Source organism: Schistocerca nitens, chromosome 6, assembly GCF_023898315.1.
Source record: "Schistocerca nitens isolate TAMUIC-IGC-003100 chromosome 6, iqSchNite1.1, whole genome shotgun sequence".
NCBI lineage: Eukaryota > Metazoa > Arthropoda > Insecta > Orthoptera > Acrididae > Schistocerca > Schistocerca nitens.
Window position 1 is genome coordinate 166,820,686 of NC_064619.1, and position 17,776 is coordinate 166,838,461.

Genomic DNA, 17,776 nt, shown 5'->3' on the forward strand with positions numbered 1-17,776 from the left:
AATCTGTGGAGCATGTTGGAACAGCGGGTAAAATGCTGCCATCAGCTCCTCTGCTGCATGCGCTAGAGGTCCATGAAGATTTTGACACTAGTGATGTTCACAGACACTGTTCAGACTGCCTGTAATGGCTAGAGATTTGAGTTAGAGATGTTGCCGATAACCTGTATATCTCGTTTCGTGGTGGAAGATGAATTGAAACTTCCTGGAAGATTAAAACTGTGTGCCAGACCGAGACTCGAACTCGGGACCTTTGCCTTTCGCGGGCAAGTGGTCTACCAACTGAGCTACCCAAGCATGACTCACGCCCTGTCCTCACAGCTTTAATTCCACCAGTACCTCGTCCCCTACCTTCCAAACTTCACAGAAGCTCTCCTGCGAGCACTTGCCCGCGAAAGGCAAAGGTCCCGAGTTCGAGTCTCAGTCTGGCACACAGTTTTAATCTGCCAGGAAGTTTCATATCAGCACACACTCCGCTGCAGAGTGAAAATTTCATTCTAGGAAGATGAATTGTTTGGCACACAACGCATCGACAGACACTCTAGAAGAGCTAGTTGCCCATCTGGCTAAAGGTGTAGGCATTACTTGTGATTTTGACTTGGTAACAGGCAGTGTGGATTGTGGCATTCATCCTGCTAACTTTTATAGTGCCTGTGGTGTTGCCACTCTGTGCTTATGGATTTCTGAGTATTTGAGACAATCATTAGCGTGCAGATGACTGTTGCACGTTAGTGTAAACAGAAAACATTTGCAGCGACATCTCCAAAATGATGTTCATCGCATGGCAGTTTGAACGCTGAATCTGAACATCACTAGTGTCAAAACCCTCAAGGACCCCTAGCAGGGAAACGGCGCACCTATGACACTTTCATTACATACAAAAGCGTTTCTTTTTATTTGCTCTAAACACTAGTTTTACACTGTGTGTGTGTGTGGGGGGGGGGGGTCATGTGTAATTCTTAATTGCACTAGTCATCTCTCTCTTCCCCTTAATCTATCCATAATTGAAGCAGATACAGTGCTTAACAATGTATCACCTCTGACCTACACTCTCTTACATCACCCCTTTCATCTTGCCCATCCTCTTTCTCACTACAGGAATGCTTCATCATCCTGCAGTCTGAGTGAGAGCATTCCTTATTTTTTCACCTTCTCCAGCATATCCTTTACCCCTCTCCAACAATGAAACTATTAGTTCTGCAAGTTAGGTAATGAGTCCCTTTTATATGTATCTGTCAGCTGTACTACGTCTGCTGAAGGTAAGTACTTGACAGCAATAGTGTGTCATAATTTATTAATGTATTACTAATTGGCATATGACTACATTTATATAAGGATAGAATAAAATTTTACTTTAATGTTGCTTTCATAGGAAGATGAGGAACGGCAGCTTCTCCAGTTTCATTACACGGAATGGCACAGTCATACTTGTCCTTTTTCCAATGCCATCCTGGAATTCCGACGGAGAGTTCGTGCTGTAGTAGGACCACATCAACAGATGAAGAATGGTCCTATTGTTGTACATTGCAAGTAAGCACTTTTTTTCCAGTTTAAGTTAACTGTTTAGTTTCACATCTAACAGTATGGTCTCACCCAAAATCACCTTTTTATTTTCTCCTGAAATTAAGAAAGAATAATATTTGTTAATCAAATTCAGTAGGAATTATTAAAATGTCTTCAGACTGCTAGCAATACCAAGTAGTTAAACATATCAGATTACACAGGCCAATGATGTGAAAACGTTTTTGCTTAAAATACTTTATTATTATGTTTTTTACGGTGGGAAATCCAAATATGATACTTAAAAAAAACTGTATCACCCACCATTTCTTCACATTTCACAGTTAAATTTACTAAATTAAGCAATTATTTAAACAATTTAACAGCTTTTATATAGTTAAAATAATTTAAAAAGTAAGTGTAATGGATGTAGATAACACCGGTAGTACTTCTGAAAAACATTTTCTGGCAAAAAAAGGTCAATTCTGTTTTTGTGTTAACAGATGGTGTTTTGTTTACTGTCAACCTAACCTCACTTCCCCATTTCCTGTACATGTGCTCAGTACAATGTCTAATAGTGGTTCTAAAAGCTCTGCTGACAATTTGTGGGGTGTTTCTCATTGTTGGCTGTATCTCCTTTTCCTCCTTACGATGAGATGGCGGAAGACTGGTCTGATTATAAAAAACGTCTTCGACAGCACTTCTTGGCATTTCATGTCACGGATGAACAACCATTTAATTCTCTGTTCCTTTCCTGGATTTCACCTCAAATGTATCGGTTGTTGTTGCAATTGGCTCCTTTGAAGGATCCTGCATCTTTGTCCTTTGCTGAAATGTGCTCACTTCTGTCTGTCTATTTTCAAAAGCAAACGCATGTGGTAGCCTCTCGTGTTGCCTTTTATTGTTGTCAAAAACAGCCACATCAATCCTATCGCACTTGGGCTGCTGAACTTCACGGCCTCAGTCGAAAGTGTCAATTTGTTACTGACGTTCACAAAGAATCCTATGCCGATTCCATGGTACGGGATGCTATTATCCGGTCGGCGCCCGACAAAGAAGTTCGGCAACGTGCCCTTCAGTTGGCAAATCCGACTCTAGATGAAGTTCTCTCCATTGCGCAGTCTTTTGAAATTTCTCGCGCTGCTGGGGCGCAAATAGAGGCATGGGGTGATGTCGGGGAAATACAACCTCTGTGCGCTGTTGACGACACGTGCGGCGCGTCCCTGTCGGCCGACGTGGCTGCAGTGCGCTCCCACGCACAGCCTCGGCCTAGCCGTAAACAACCCGCAAAGAGACTGCAGCAAAACCCCCGGCAACTTCCTTCATGTCCGCGGTGTTTTACGAAACATTCACGCGAGGATTGTCCCCAACGTTGGGCTCTGTGTCACAATTGCAAAAGGAAAGGTCATGTGTCTTCCGTTTGCAAATCCGACCGCATACATGATGTTCATGAACATGATGCTGATTCTGATTCTGTGTTGTCTGTCAATTGCACTTCTTCCGTTTCAGGGAAGTTATTCCTCACAGCCCAAATCCTTGGTCGAGATGTTCGCATGCAAGTGGATACCGGTTCTGCTGCCACTATAATTAATTCTCAGATGTATCTTCAGTTGGGTTCTCCACTCCTGTCACCTGTCACTCGGCAATTACGGACGTACAATAAACAGAAGATTTCTCTCTTGGGACAGTTTAATGCTGAAATATCTTACAAATCTGTCGTTCGCACTGTTCCCATATTTGTGGTCAACCAGAGCAACGCAGAAAATCTTTTTGGTTTCAATGCCTTTCGCGTTTTTGGGTTCTCCATAGATTACTCTGTCAATATTGTCTCTGATGCTATTCCTTATGCTCAATTGGATTCCTTGTCGATGACATTTTCGTCCCTTTTTTCTCCTGGGTTAGGCCGTGCAAACGACTTTGAAGCTCATATCACGCTCAAACCCACTGCTCGGCCAAAGTTTTTTCGGGCTCGGCCCATTCCTGTGGCCCTTCGTGATCGGGTAAAATGGGAGTTGGATCGTCTCACTACTTCAGGGGTCTTGCTTCCTGTCACTTCCAGTGAGTGGTCCTCTCCTGTCATTGTTGTTGCTAAGCCAAATGGTGATATTCGTCTCTGTGGCAATTTCAAAGCCACTGTAAATGCTCAATGCCTCATCGACACTTACCCTATACCTCGTCCTGAAGAACTGTTCACTAAACTTGCTGGAGGCCAGTATTTTTCTAAAATCGACCTGTCAGAAGCTTATCATCAACTTCCTCTCGACGCTGCTTCCCGGCAGTTTCTGGTCCTTAACACGCCTTTCGGCCTCTATCAATACCAACGCTTGCCATTTGAGGTTGATAGCGCCCCTGCTCTCTTTCAGTGATTCTTGGAACAATTATTGCTCCCTCTCTCTGGGTGTATCAATTACGTGGATGACATTGTTGTCACTGGCTCCACCACTGAAGAACATCTTCAAAATCTCTGCACACTTTTTCATGTCTTACAGACTGCCGGTCTTAAGTGTAATCTTCAGATATCACAATTTTTTCAGGCATCTATCACGTACTTGGGGTTTCAACTCTCTCGGGATGGTATTCGTCCGCTTCAGCAAACTGTCGCTGCGATCGATGCCCTTCCTCACCCTACATCTGTGAAGGAACTGCAGGCCTTCTTGGGGAAAATAGCATACTATCACAAGTTTTTACCATCTGCGGCTTCGGTGGCTCAGCCGTTGCATCGCCTGTTGCATAAAAACGTGCCTTTTCACTGGTCCGCGTCATGCGATGCGGCTTTCCAGAAATTGAAGACTATGCTGAAACAGGCCCCGTGCCTGGCTACTTATCGACCTGGCCAACATCTTGTTCTTGCCACAGATGCCTCTCAATACGGGGTCGGTGCAGTCCTTGCACACCGTTTTTCTGACGGTTTGGAACAACCTATTGCTTATGCCTCCAAAACGCTCACGGATGCCCGACAAAAGTATTCTCAAATTGAGAAAGAAGCTTTGGCCATTATTTATGCTCTTCATAAGTTTGGTGTTTTTCTCTATGGCTCAAAATTTCATCTTGTTACCGATCACAAACCACTTGTTTCCTTGTTTCATCCATCAACGTCACTTCCCGACAAGGCTGCACACCGCCTCCAGTGTTGGGCTCTTTACTTGTCTCGTTTCAATTATGAGATTCATTTCTGGCCAATGGCTCAACATGCAAATGCTGATGCTCTCTCTCGCCTTCCCATGGGTCCTGATCAGGCATTCGATAGGGACGAACTTTTGTGTTTCCACCTGGATGTTGCCGAGCAGCGGGTTGTGGACGGGTTCCCCATCACTGGGGACAGGCTGGCAGCTGCTACGAGTTCTGACCCTACCCTCTCCTGGGTTTTACGCTGTATTCAGAAGGGTTGGCCAGATCGCCTGTCCGCTAAGACTTCTAATCCGTTGCGGAACTACTACGCTTTGCGCTACCGCCTCACGGCTAGGGATGGTGTTATCCTCCTCTCCACTGACAATGCTTCGCCGCGTGTCGTGGTACCTGCGTCTTTGCATGCTTCGGTCTTGCACCTCCTTCACCAAGGGCACTGGGGTGTATCTCGCACAAAATCTCTGGCACGCCGTCATGTGTACTGGCCTGGCATCGACTCTGAAATAGCACACATGGTCGCTGCCTGCGGCCCTTGTGCGTCACAGGCCGCTGCCCCGAAGTCATCTTTGTCACCGTGGCCTTCACCTGAGAAACCCTGGGAGCGCATTCATGCTGACTTTGCGGGACCCTTTTTAGGTACTTATTGGCTCCTCGTAATTGATGCCTACTCTAACTTTCCTTTTATTGTCCGTTGCACGTCGCCTACCACCGCGGCAACCACCAATGCTCTCACCCGCATTTTTTCTTTGGAAGGCCTCCCCTCTACTCTTGTTACTGATAATGGTCTGCAATTTGCCTCTTCCAAATGTGCGGATTTTTGTGCTCATCACGGCGTTATGCATGTCACGGCCACGCCGTTCCATCCACAATCCAACGTTGAGGCTGAACGACTGGTCCGCACATTTAAGGCTCATATGCGGAAACTTCTGACCTCTTCTACTGCTGATGATGTGCTTCTCCAGTTTCTGGCGTCTTATCGTTTCACCCCCATGTGCGACCACAGCCCGGCTGAGCTCTTACATGGCCGACAGCCCCGCACACTACTTCATCTTCTGCGGCCTCCCACCTCACGGCTGCGGCTGCCTTCCCTTGGCCGGTTCACCACCGATGACCTCGTCTGGATATGGGGATATGGCAGACGGCCAAAATGGAGCCCAGGCCGCATCTTAAGACACCGTGGCAGACACCTGTATGAAATCCAGTCGGACACAGGTGTTGCAGTGCGTCATTCGGACCAGCTTCGGCCTCGTGTTCCAGCAATGCCTGTTCCAAATACCGCTACACCACTTTTGGCCCTATCTGACACTCGGGATCTTCGCATCTCTCAATACTCACAACGCAGCCCTCTCGCCGTCATCGCGATGCTAGCACAAGAACGGACCCCAGCAGGAGACGTGCCCATGCAGGAACCGGATGACCATCCTCTGTCAGAGCAAATCTACTCTCCTCCTCCTCCTCCAACGGACGCCGACACATCGCCCATGTCTCCTGTCATATCAACTGGACTTGCCGCAACGGGCAGATTGATGCAGGGGGCCCCAGCAGATTCGACCTCTACGCCTCCTGTCATCTCGACCCGTTATCATCGGGGACACTTCTGTCCGTACGGGAAGCCTCCTCCTCGAGACTTTACGGCGAGTCAAACAACGCCTATGGATGTTAGCCATCTCCAGGACACCTCCATCAAGACCAGTGCAACAATTTCAAAGGGGGGAAAAGTGTTGTGACTCGCCGATCATTCAAAGCGCTGCCGCGCAATTACGCGAGTCCTCTACGTGCGGCGCTGTCTGCCAGCCATGTAGCAGCTGCGCCACCTAAGCGGCCAGCCGAGCAGCGGCTGCTGGACTGGCACTCAGTGCTCATTCAAATACTAATGTTTACACGTGTCTTGCTTGTCAACTTACTCTGTGACTTATATGTCTTGTGTCGTTCTGAAATATATTTGTTAAACTTGACGTTATAACAATAACCTACCCTGACCTACCATCTGCCATCCATTCAGCAGGGCATGGTGTAGATTTGCTGGTTTCTGACCCACCAGATGACTTAAGTATCTCTACCAAAAGTTTCCACACCTTTCAGAAGCTAACTAAAACAAGGCATCTTTGTTGGACCTGATATTAGAAAATTGATTTTTGATGTTAACTTTGAATCGACATTGACCTTAAATGAGAAAGAATCATGGTATCATTCAAGTTCTTAGTACATGAAAAAGACCCAGAATATATTTCTATTATAGCTGCAATGTTAAAGACGTTTAAAACTTTAGGATGTTTAATGAGCCTGAAAGTTCAATTTTTGAACAGTCACCTTAATTACTTCCCGGACAATATGGGAGATGTTAGTGAGGAGCAAGGAGAGTGTTTTCACCAGGACATTACAGTGATGGAAAAACGCTACCAATGCTGCTGGAACACCAACATCACGAGGGACTACTGTTGGTCACTTTACCGAGAAGTTCAGCAAGCGACTCGTCACAGAAAAAGCTACACAAGAAGCTTCAGTGAAAAAAGAGAAAGAAAATATAAACCAATTCCAGCTGACAATTGAATCCTCTAGTAACACACATCATTGTTTTAAGTAGCTTACTGTAAATATAAACCATGCTTATGTTGTAACAAAGTGTTTCACTAATTTCCCTTTTTACCGTATAGCATAGGATTTTTATACTATATAATAAAAAGTATATTGCTTGAAAGCTATGGATTATACAAAAAGCTAAGGCTAGATTTGGATTCAGCTCATAAAAAATCTTCAAAGATCGGCTATCAAAGTAAAAAAAGTTTTTCAAGAAAATTTTTCTTTGGTCTGTGTTTTTATCCAAGATGTTTGCTGCTATTGTCAGTACTTGCCCAGTGGCTACAAAATAATTTCATAATGTCATTTAGCAGCATAACAAGGTAATCTCGGTTGTTTCAATTTAAGTAGCTTCTTTTATTATACTACCCCAGAATCCATGTATTTCTGCAACAATAAAAGTGCTAACGTCATCTATTTCCTTTCCAAAATTACTTTGTTGTGCACAACGCCTGGCTAACTCGACTGTCACACATTATTGATATTTAGCGTAAACTGCTCCTTCTTAACCATGTGAGATTGGAACGTCATGTGTGTAAAACAAACAGTGGAAGGATTTTAAGTGCCACTGACACTATAGTTGAGGTATTGAGTGGTTGACAGGCACATAAACACAAATGAAATGATTACTAAGTTTTCAGATGATTTCCTTCCTCAGAGCTAGCAAACTAAAAACAAAACACACACAAACAAACATGGCTATGCTGTCCTGGCTTGGCAGTCTAACAGGTGAGGGAATGTATTAGATGGGCTTGGTGAGAGGAATGAGGAGGAGGAATGGTTAGTAGTCTTATCATAATAACAACTCTGCTTTAATGTCTCCACAGCCTTTTACGTCAACTTTACCACTAAGGCTAGGCATAGAACTTTCCTCTTCTCTGCTTCTCTCCTTTCTTCTCCTCCCAGCACAGCCTCTCTATACTGCACCTGGTAGCACACAATCCTGCCTGTATACTTTTGCAGATGACACTACACCATTTCCATCCACATCTACCGTGCTCGCTCTCCCAAATCTTCCACACATCTCCCCACACCGAATTGGGTGAGGCATGAGAGCAGTTTGGCAGCTTTTTTTTTATGCACACACAACAGCAATTTGCTATTTGAAAGAACAGTCTTCTGTAATGTCTGCTCAAAAATCTACCATAGTTTTTCCCTTTGCAAATGACAGTTGATAGACTGCCACTTGTTTTCCTGTGATAACTTTCCCCTACAAACACATTACATGTACAGTTATATCATTGAGCCCTACAGTGTGTTTCAGTTCCTATGAGACTTAAGCAAAATTGTAACAGATGAGTAAGAGGCAATACATGAAAATGAATCTCAGTCTTTCAAGAAAAAGGTATATTAATTTTATGTAAATGTCTATGTAGAAGAAAAGTAAAGTGTGTGAATGTAGTTGAATGAAAATGGATGGTGGAAAATCACTTGAAACATCAATCAATAACGAATGCCAAGAATTTACTCTCCTCCCTTATTAAATATCTCATTTGTATTAGCTTTTTGCATAAAGCTTTTATCCCTTTTGCCAGGGCTTTGACTACTTAACCTTTTGGCTAAGGGACGTTCTACCCACAGCCCTTCCTACTCCTTCCAAAGTGATATTCCACCACCCGCCTTCCCCTCTTATCAATCTAAAAAATCTTGATTTCTCATGCAACAACCACTCCAGCCCTTTAACACACACCGTTGTGGAATACCCAGTTGCAAGACCTATTCTATGCACCCATCCAGCACATTCTGTTGAAGTCTCATCATGGGAATTTGCTCTCGTGTCATAGGTATGGGCATGTGCCAGCTCTGCTGGATTCTCATACAGATTATTTTTTTTTTAAGGGCATGGCCTACCATGCAGCTGTTCTCTAGAATGAATGGCCGCCTTCAAACTGGGGCCAAGAGTGAAGTTAAACACCCCGTGGAGGGACACACCTCTGAGCATGTGTGTTTGACTCCAGTGGCTGCTAAACAAATCATGGCATCTGGATCCTTCCTTCACCTAGCACCTCTGAACTACTTACATGGATATTGTTCTTGCAGTTGATCTTGCCATATACATGACCTCATTTTTTACTAGGCCCTGTCCCGAACCCAAACAACGCTGATCCCATGCCAGCACCCCCCACCCCTGTGCTCTTGGCACAATCTCATTCTTCACTGACACCCTCCTCTCTGCAGTCTCATACTTCCTCTGTTCTGTCTTCCATTTCATCTTCCAAGTCATTGTGCATTTGATTAGTTCAATTTGTTGTTGTTGTGGTCTTCAGTCCTGAGACTGGTTTGATGCAGCTCTCCATGCTACTCTATCCCGTGCAAGCTTCTTCATCTCCCAGTACCTACTGCAGTCTACATCCTTCTGAATCTGCTTAGTGTATTCATCTCTTGGTCTCCCTCTACGATTTTTACCCTCCATGCTGCCCTCCAGTACTAAATTGGTGATCCCTCGATGTCTCAGAACATGTCCTACCAACCAATCCCTTCTTCTAGTCAAGTTGTGCCACAAGCTCCTCTTCTCTCCAATTCTATTCAATACCTCCTCATTCGTTATGTGATCTACCCATCTAATCTTCAGCATTCTTCTGTAGCACCACATTTCGAAAGCTTCTATTCTCTTCTTGTCTAAGCTATTTATCGTCCACACTTCACTTCCATACATGGCTACACTCCATACAAATACTTTCAGAAACGACTTCCTGACATTTAAATCTATACTCGATGTTAACAAATTTTTCTTCTTCAGAAACGCTTTCCTTGCCATTGCCAGTCTACATTTTATATCCTCTCTACTTCGACCATCATCAGTTATTTTACTCCCTAAATAGCAAAACTCCTTTACTACTTTGTGTCTCATTTCCTAATCTAATTCCCTCAGCATCACCCCAGTTAACTACATTCCATTATCCTTGTTTTGCTTTTGTTGATGTTCATCTTATACCCTCCTTTCAAGACACTGTCCATTCCGTTCAACTGCTCTTCCAAGTCCTTTGCTGTCTCTGACAGAATTACAATGTCATCAGCAAACCTCAAAGTTTTTATTTCTTCTCCATGGATTTTAATACCTACTCCAAACTTTTCTTTTGTTTCTTTACTGCTTGCTCAATATACAGATTGAATAACATCAGGGAGAGGCTACAACCCTGTCTCACTCCTTTCCCAACCAGTGCTTTCCTTTCATGTCCCTCGACTCTTATAACTGCCATCTGCTTTCTGTACAAATTGTAAATAGCCTTTCGCTCCCTGTATTTTACCCCTGCCACCTTTAGAATTTGAAAGAGAGTATTCCAGTCAACATTGTCAAAAGCTTTCTCTAAGTCTACAAATGCTAGAAACGTAGGTTTGCCTTTCCTTAATCTTTCTTGGGTTGGGGTTGTTTGGGGAAGGAGAACAGACAGCGAGGTCATCGGTCTCATCGGATTAGGGAAGGATGGGGAAGGAAGTCGGCCGTGCCCTTTCAAAGGAACTATCCCGGCCTTTGCCTGGAGTGATTTAGGGAAATCACGGAAAACCTAAATCAGGAGGGCCGGACGCGGGATTGAACTGTCGTCCTCCCGAATGCGAGTCCAGTGTCTAACCACTGCACCACCTCGCTCGGTCTTAATCTTTCTTCTAAGATAAGTCATAGAGTCAGTATTGCCTCACGTGTTCCAACATTTCTACGGAATCCAAACTGATCTTCCCCGAGGTCGGCTTCTATCAGTTTTTTAATTTACTTATTTGTATATTCTATTTATAATGATCGTGACGTCTCACTATAATGTGGAATGAGTCAGTTTTACAATTATTTTATGTTTTCTCAGTGAAAAACATTCCAATATCTTGACTGTTTACATGATTGTCTTTATACATAATATATGCAGTGATTTATACTCGGCTATCCTCTCTCTCTCTCTCTCTCTCTCTCTCTCTCTCTCTCTCTCTCTGTGTGTGTGTGTGTGTGTGTGTGTGTGTGTGTGTGTGTGTGTGTGTGTGTGTGTCTCTACCGTTGCACATTCAGATAATTTTCTGCAGAGTAGGAGTTTTCAAGCAGATATGATTTCTGGTGTTACTCTTCTTGGATATGCAGCCTAATAATGTAGTCATTTTGACAATATTTCAATGGATCAACTGGACTCCACCATCAGCTTAGTATGCTGATGCATGATCTCGCCAGAACTGCATTTCCAACAGAATTGGTGGCTTCTTTACACACTGTGGCCGGCCCACCATGCATGCACAAGCAGCAGCAATGCTGTCGCCAAGCACATGTTAACTAGTTGTGCACCGATGGAAGAAATAGGTAAAACAATAATCGCAAGCAGAACACTAACTAAAAACATTGGTCGGTCACAATGAAGACTGTTGTTGTTTAATATCAGATAAAATCCAATTACACGTCTTACTTAAAGGAAAACTCTTATCCCTGTTAATAATATTATCATTTAATTGAATTTCAGTAGATTCCTGTGGAACACATTTTCAGTAGTGAGAAGCAGGAGCAATCATTTGCATCCCATTGTACAGCATTTTGTGTCCCTCATTAAGACAGTGTTCTGCCACTTTGGATATCTCTGTCTGGAGCAAACAAGTGTGATGATGATGGTCTACACATCAGTTCTGAATAGTACAGATAGTTTAGTCAATATAAGCCATCCCACAATGACAAGGATTTTGTAGACTCCGGGTTTCGTCAATCCCAAGTCAGCCTTTACTGAACCAAGAAGGGCTCTGACCTTAGCTGGTACCATAATTACACTTTTGATGTTATATCTTCTTCAAATTAAGACTTTGGAGACATGGCATTCAGAACATCGTTTCTTAAACCCACCTGTTTTTGGAGATACATTGATGAAATATTGATGGTGTGGCTTCATGGTACTGATGCTTTGGATCATTTTTTGATAATTTTAATTGTCTCTGTCCTAGTTCTGAACTTACAATGGAAGTTGGAAAGCATGACAAACTCTCTTTTCTTTGTTTTGGTTCACAGAAATGTTGATGTAACTTTTGGGGCATAGTCTACATTGTAAACTTAATGCATACTGATTGTTACCTTCATGTGACCAACTGTCATCCACCACACCAGTGCATGGGGGTCCTGCAGACTTTGATGAAGAGAGTCTACGCCATTTCCAACCCAGAAAATTTGATACAAGAATTGGACCATCTTAAAGATTTTTTTAAGCAGAATAGTTATACTGACAAATAGATATGTCATGCTCTTCGATTTGGGCCACTGGGAAAACCATCACAGGATATTTATAAATCTGTTGCTATTTTACCTGTTGCTGGGAGTATATCCTCAAAAATTTCAAGAATGTTAGAAAGATATGACATCATAAGTGTATTTGTGCCACCAGCTAAGGTGAGAATCCTCCTTGGATCAGTAAAGCATGACTTGGGACTGGGGGGGGGGGGGGGGGGGGATCTGGAGGATGCAAAATTCCTTGTCATTGTGGGATAGCATTATTATCCAAACTACCCATACTATTCAGGACCAATATGTAGAACACCATCACCATACATGTTTGCTCCAGTCAGGGAAATCGGCAGTGGCAGAACACTGTCTTAATGAGGGAAGTAGGATGTTGTATAGAGATGCAAATGATAGCTCCTGCTTCCCACTACTGGTAATATGTTCCAAGGGAATCTATTGAAATTCGATTATTTGATAATATTATTAACAGGAATAAGGGTATCCCTTTAAGTAAAAAATGGAGTCAGATTCTATCTAATATTTAACAAAAACAGTCTTCATTTCAACCTAATAATTCTTTTAATTAGTAATCTGCTAGCGGCATATTGTTTTACCTGTTTCTTCCACTGGTGTACTACTAATTCACTTGCACTTGGGGGTAGCAGTGCTATTGCTCACCCTCATACAGTGGTCTGGCCATGGTACGTAAAGAAGCTGCCAGTTCTGTTGGAAACTTGGTTTCGGTGCGATCATGCATCAGCATAGTCACCTGAAAGTGATGACCAGTTGATCCATTGAAATATCAAGTCGATTACATTATCTGGTTGAATACCTGAGAAGATTATCATCAGATATTATGCTGTGGAAGTCTACATAATCACATATTTGATTTCTGTTCATGTTTGAACCTAGTTTTCTTATCTTTAAATTCTTTGCATTACTCAGCAGCTGATCGAAGATTTTTATGGCTGAATACATCATTCCTATCTATGCCACACTAAGGCTGAGTGATGGATAGTGTAGATCATTTCTCCTTCTAGCATTCTATTTATGACTGTTACTGTTGTTTTTGAATAACAGAATAAATTCACTGTGAAGCTGTTGTCAGAATGCCCAGCTGCTGAAACACCTGTCTACAGCTCTAGGAAAACTGTGGATGGTGTATGACAATATTATGAAAAGGATAGTTACTACTCACCATACAGCAGAGACGCTGAATCGCAGATAGGCAGAACAGAACAGTCAGAAAGTAAGCATTCAGTCAACAAGGCCTTCATTGGAAAATAAATAAATAAAACACACACATACGCATGCATACACACACATGCAAATGCGACTCACACACGACCGCAGTCTCTGCTAGACTGCTGCTGCTAGACTGCGAACAGCAGCGCAAGATGGGAGAAGCAATTGGGTGGTGAGTTTAAGGAGGAGGCTGGAGTGGAGAGGAGGAAGGGTAGCAGGATAAGGGGGGGGGGGGGGGGGTGTCAGTAAAGTGCTGCTTGCGGGAGCATACAGGAATGAGGTGGAGAGAGAGTAGGGCAGCTAGATGCAATCGGGAGGTTAGATGGAGGCCATAGAGGGGGAGGGATGGGGTTAGAAGAGATGGAGAGAAGTGAAAAGACTGTGGGTGCATTGGTGAAATACAGGGCTGTGTAGTGCTGGAATTGGAACAGCGAGGGGGCTACACAGGTAAGGACAATGACTGATCAAGGTGTTGACACCAGGAGGGTTACGGTAATGTAGGACATACTGCACGGAGAGTTCCTGTCTGCAGAATTCAGAAAGCTGATCTTGGTGGGGAGGATCCAGGTGGCACATACTTTGAAGCAGTCATTGAAATGAAGAATGTCATGTTGAGCATCATTCTCGGCAAGCTGTTTCTTGGACACAGCTTGTTAGTGGCAATTCATAGGGACACAAAGCTTGTTGGTTGTCATTTACATAGAAATCAGCACAGTGGTTGCAGCTTAGTTTATAGACAACATACCTGCAATTATTCTCACAGGTAGTCCTGCCTTTTATGGGATAGGCGATGCCTGTGACTGGACTGGAGTACTTTGTGATGGGAGGATGTATGGGACAGTCTTGCATCTAGGCCTATGGACAGATATGAGCCTTGAGACAAGGGATTGGGGTCAGGGATGGAATAGGGATAGACAAGGATATTGCATAGGTTTGGTGGGTGGTGGAATGCAGCTGTGGGAGGGGTGGGAAGGATAGTGGGTAGGACATTCCTTATTTCAGGGTGCAACGAGAAATAGCCCTGGCAGAGAATGGGATTCAGTTGCTCCAGTCCTGGGTGGTATCAAGTCACGAGAGGAATGTTCCTCTGTGACCGGGCAGTGGGACTTTGGGCGGTGATGGGTGACTGGAGAGTTAAGGCAAGAGAGATCTGTTTTCGTACAAGGTTGGGGGTGTAATTACAGTCTGTGTAGGCCTCGGTGAACCCTTGATACACTATGTGATCAAAAGTATCCAGAGACACCCAAAAACATATTTTCTTCATATTAGGTGCATTTTGCTGCCACCTACTGCCATGGACTCCATATCAGCGACCTCAGTAGTCATTAGACATTGTGAGAGAGCAGAATGGAGTGCTCCGCGGAACTCATGGGATTAACGTGGTCAGGTGATTGGGTGTCACTTGTGTCATACATCTGTACATGAGATTTCCACACTCCTAAACAACCTGAGGTCTGATTTTTCTGATGTGATAGTGAAGTGGAAATGAGAAGGGAGATGCACAGCACAAAAGTGTACAGGCTGACCTCATCTGTTGACTGACAGAGACCGCCAACAGTTGAAGATGGTTGGTTGGTTTAAGGGGGAAGGGGACCAAACTGCGTGGTCATCGGTCCCTACAGTTGAAGAGGATCATAATGTTTAATAGGCGGACATTTATCCAGATCATCACACAGGAATTCCAAACTGCATCAGGATCCACTGCAAGTACTATGAAAATTAGGTGGGAAGTGTGAGAACTTTGATTTCATGGTCGAGCAGCTGCTCATAAGCCACACATCGCACCAGCAAATGCCAAACAACACCTTGCTTGGTGTAAGGAGCGTAAGCATTGGACAACTGAACTGTGGAAAAATGTTGTGTGGAGTGACTACTCATGGTGCCCAATGTGGCATTCTGATGGCAGGGTGTGGGTATGGCGAATGCCCGGTGAACATCATCTGCCAGCATGTGTTCTGTTGTTATGGTATGGTCTTGTTTTTCATGGAGGGGCTTGCACACCTTGTTTTTTTTTTTTTTTTGCATGGCACTATCACAGCACAGACCTACATGGAGGTTTTAAGCACCTTCTTGCTTCCCACTGTTGAAGAACATTCGGGAATGGTGATGGCACCTTTCAACATGATTGAGCACCTATTCATAATACACGACCTGTGACAGAGTGGTTACATGACAACAACATCCCTGTAATGGACTGCCCTGCACAGAGTCCTGACCTGAATTCTATATGACACCTCTTGGAATGCCGACTTCGTGCCAGGCCTCACCAATTGACATCGATACTTCTCCTCAGTGCAGCACTCTGTAAAGAATGGGCTGCCATTCCCCAAGAAACCTTCCAGCACCTGACTGAATGTTTGCCAGCGAGAGTGGAAGCTGTCATCAAGGCTAAGGGTGGGCCAACGCCATATTGAATTACGGCAGTACCGATGGAGGGTGCCATGAGCTTGTAAGTCATTTTCAGCCAGGCGTCCGGATACTTTCGATCACATAGTGTATATTTGGAGAGGGACTGCTCGTCACTACAGATGTGATGGCAACAAGTGGCTTGGCTATATGGAATGGGTGGCAGCTTTTGAAGTGATGGTATTGTTGATAGTTGGTAGGTTTGATATGGATGGAGGTACTGATGTAGCCATCTTTGATGTGGAGGTCAGCATTGAGCAAGGTGACTTGTTGGGTTGGGAACATGGGAGGAGGAGTTGACGTTCTGGAAGAGTGTGGATAGGGTGTCCTCGCCCTCGATCCCAATCACGAAGATATCATCAGTGAATTGGAACCAGGTGAGGCATTTGGGATTCTAGGTGTTTAGGATGGAATCCTCTAGGTGACCCATGAGCAGGTTGCCATAGGGTGGTGCCATGTGGGTGCCCATAGCCATACCCTGGATTTGTTTGTAGATGACGTCTTCAAAGGAGAAGTGTAGTGGGTGAGGATATAGGTATGTAGGAGGTTGTACGCCTGGAGTCTGTCAGGCATTGGGAAAGATAGTGTTCAGTAGTAACAAGTCCGAGGACACTGGGAATGCTCCTGTAAAGGGAGGTGCCATCAGTAGTGATGAGCAGGGCACCATCTGGTAAAGGAACAGGAACTGTGGATAGTCTGTGGAGGAAATGTTTTATTTATTTTATTTATTTATTTATTTATTTATTTTTCTTTTTATTTTTTTAGGGGGTTAGGTTGCAGATGATAGGCTGATGGTTGACTTTCAGAAGCATATAGAAGATAGGATTGTGGGGAGTAGTAGGGGTGAGGAGAGAGTTGGACTCCAAGGGGAGGCTCTGGATGGGCTTAAGGATTTGAGGAGAGACTAGAGAGCGTACTGGATTTCTGGAATGGGGTCACTGTGGCAGGGTTTTTAGGTAAATGAGTCTGACAGTTGGTGGAGTCCTTCTGCCAGGTAATCCTTGCAGTTCAAAATAACTGTGGTGGAGCCTTTGTAGCAGATAGTATTGTAAGGTTAGGGCCAGGTTTTAGGCAGTGGATTCTGGTTCTTTCTGTGGATATAAGGTTAGTTTGAAAGTTGAGAGATTTGGGGAATTATGATGAGGCAAGGTTCAAGTTTAAGAAATTCTGGAAAGTTAAAAGGAGGTGATTTGGATTTGGAGGTAGTGGGGGGGGGGGGGGTGCTTCATGGTTGGATGGAAGTTTGAACTGAATCAAGCGGGGTTCAGAGTTAGTCTTTGGTTAAATCTGATTAGTAACGTTGATGGAGAAAAGTATTTTCACTGTAGGGACTGGAAGAAAGAGAGAAGGTCTGCAACAAGTCTTGCATGACTGAATTTGGCTGTCGGTCAAAAGGTGAGACCTTTGGAAAGGAAAGGTTCACGTCTGTGTTTTGGGTCTGTTTAAGTTCTGGATTCTGCGTGGTGGTGGGAGGGAGTTTTTGAGGCTAGCATAAATGTAGTATATTTGTGAGGCAGTGTTTGTCAGAAACGAGGGGCTGTGGGGGAGGTTTAGAAATTGTTCTAGAGGTGGTGGATAATGGTAGACCAAGGCAGGAGTAGGAACTGAACAGGGTGGAGAGTTTTTTGAGATGGTGTTGTGCATGTTGCTCTAGATCCTGGAGGGCAAGAGCTTAGGTGTGTGATAGGGGATGCAGGAATTTGGGATTGCATAGTAGGAGAATTTTATAGGTGGAGATGAGGTACTGCAAGG

At 44.1% G+C, this 17,776-nt stretch overlaps 1 protein-coding gene across 1 annotated transcript in view; it reads left to right on the forward strand.

Annotated features, from left to right (window-relative positions):
- LOC126262799 (receptor-type tyrosine-protein phosphatase kappa) overlaps positions 1–17,776 on the forward strand; it is a 709,382-nt gene that overhangs the window by 487,065 nt on the left and 204,541 nt on the right. The window contains exon 6 of the mRNA XM_049959624.1: positions 1,370–1,527. Within this exon, the coding sequence (XP_049815581.1) occupies positions 1,370–1,527 (158 nt within the window). The remainder of the gene's footprint in view (positions 1–1,369; positions 1,528–17,776) is intronic.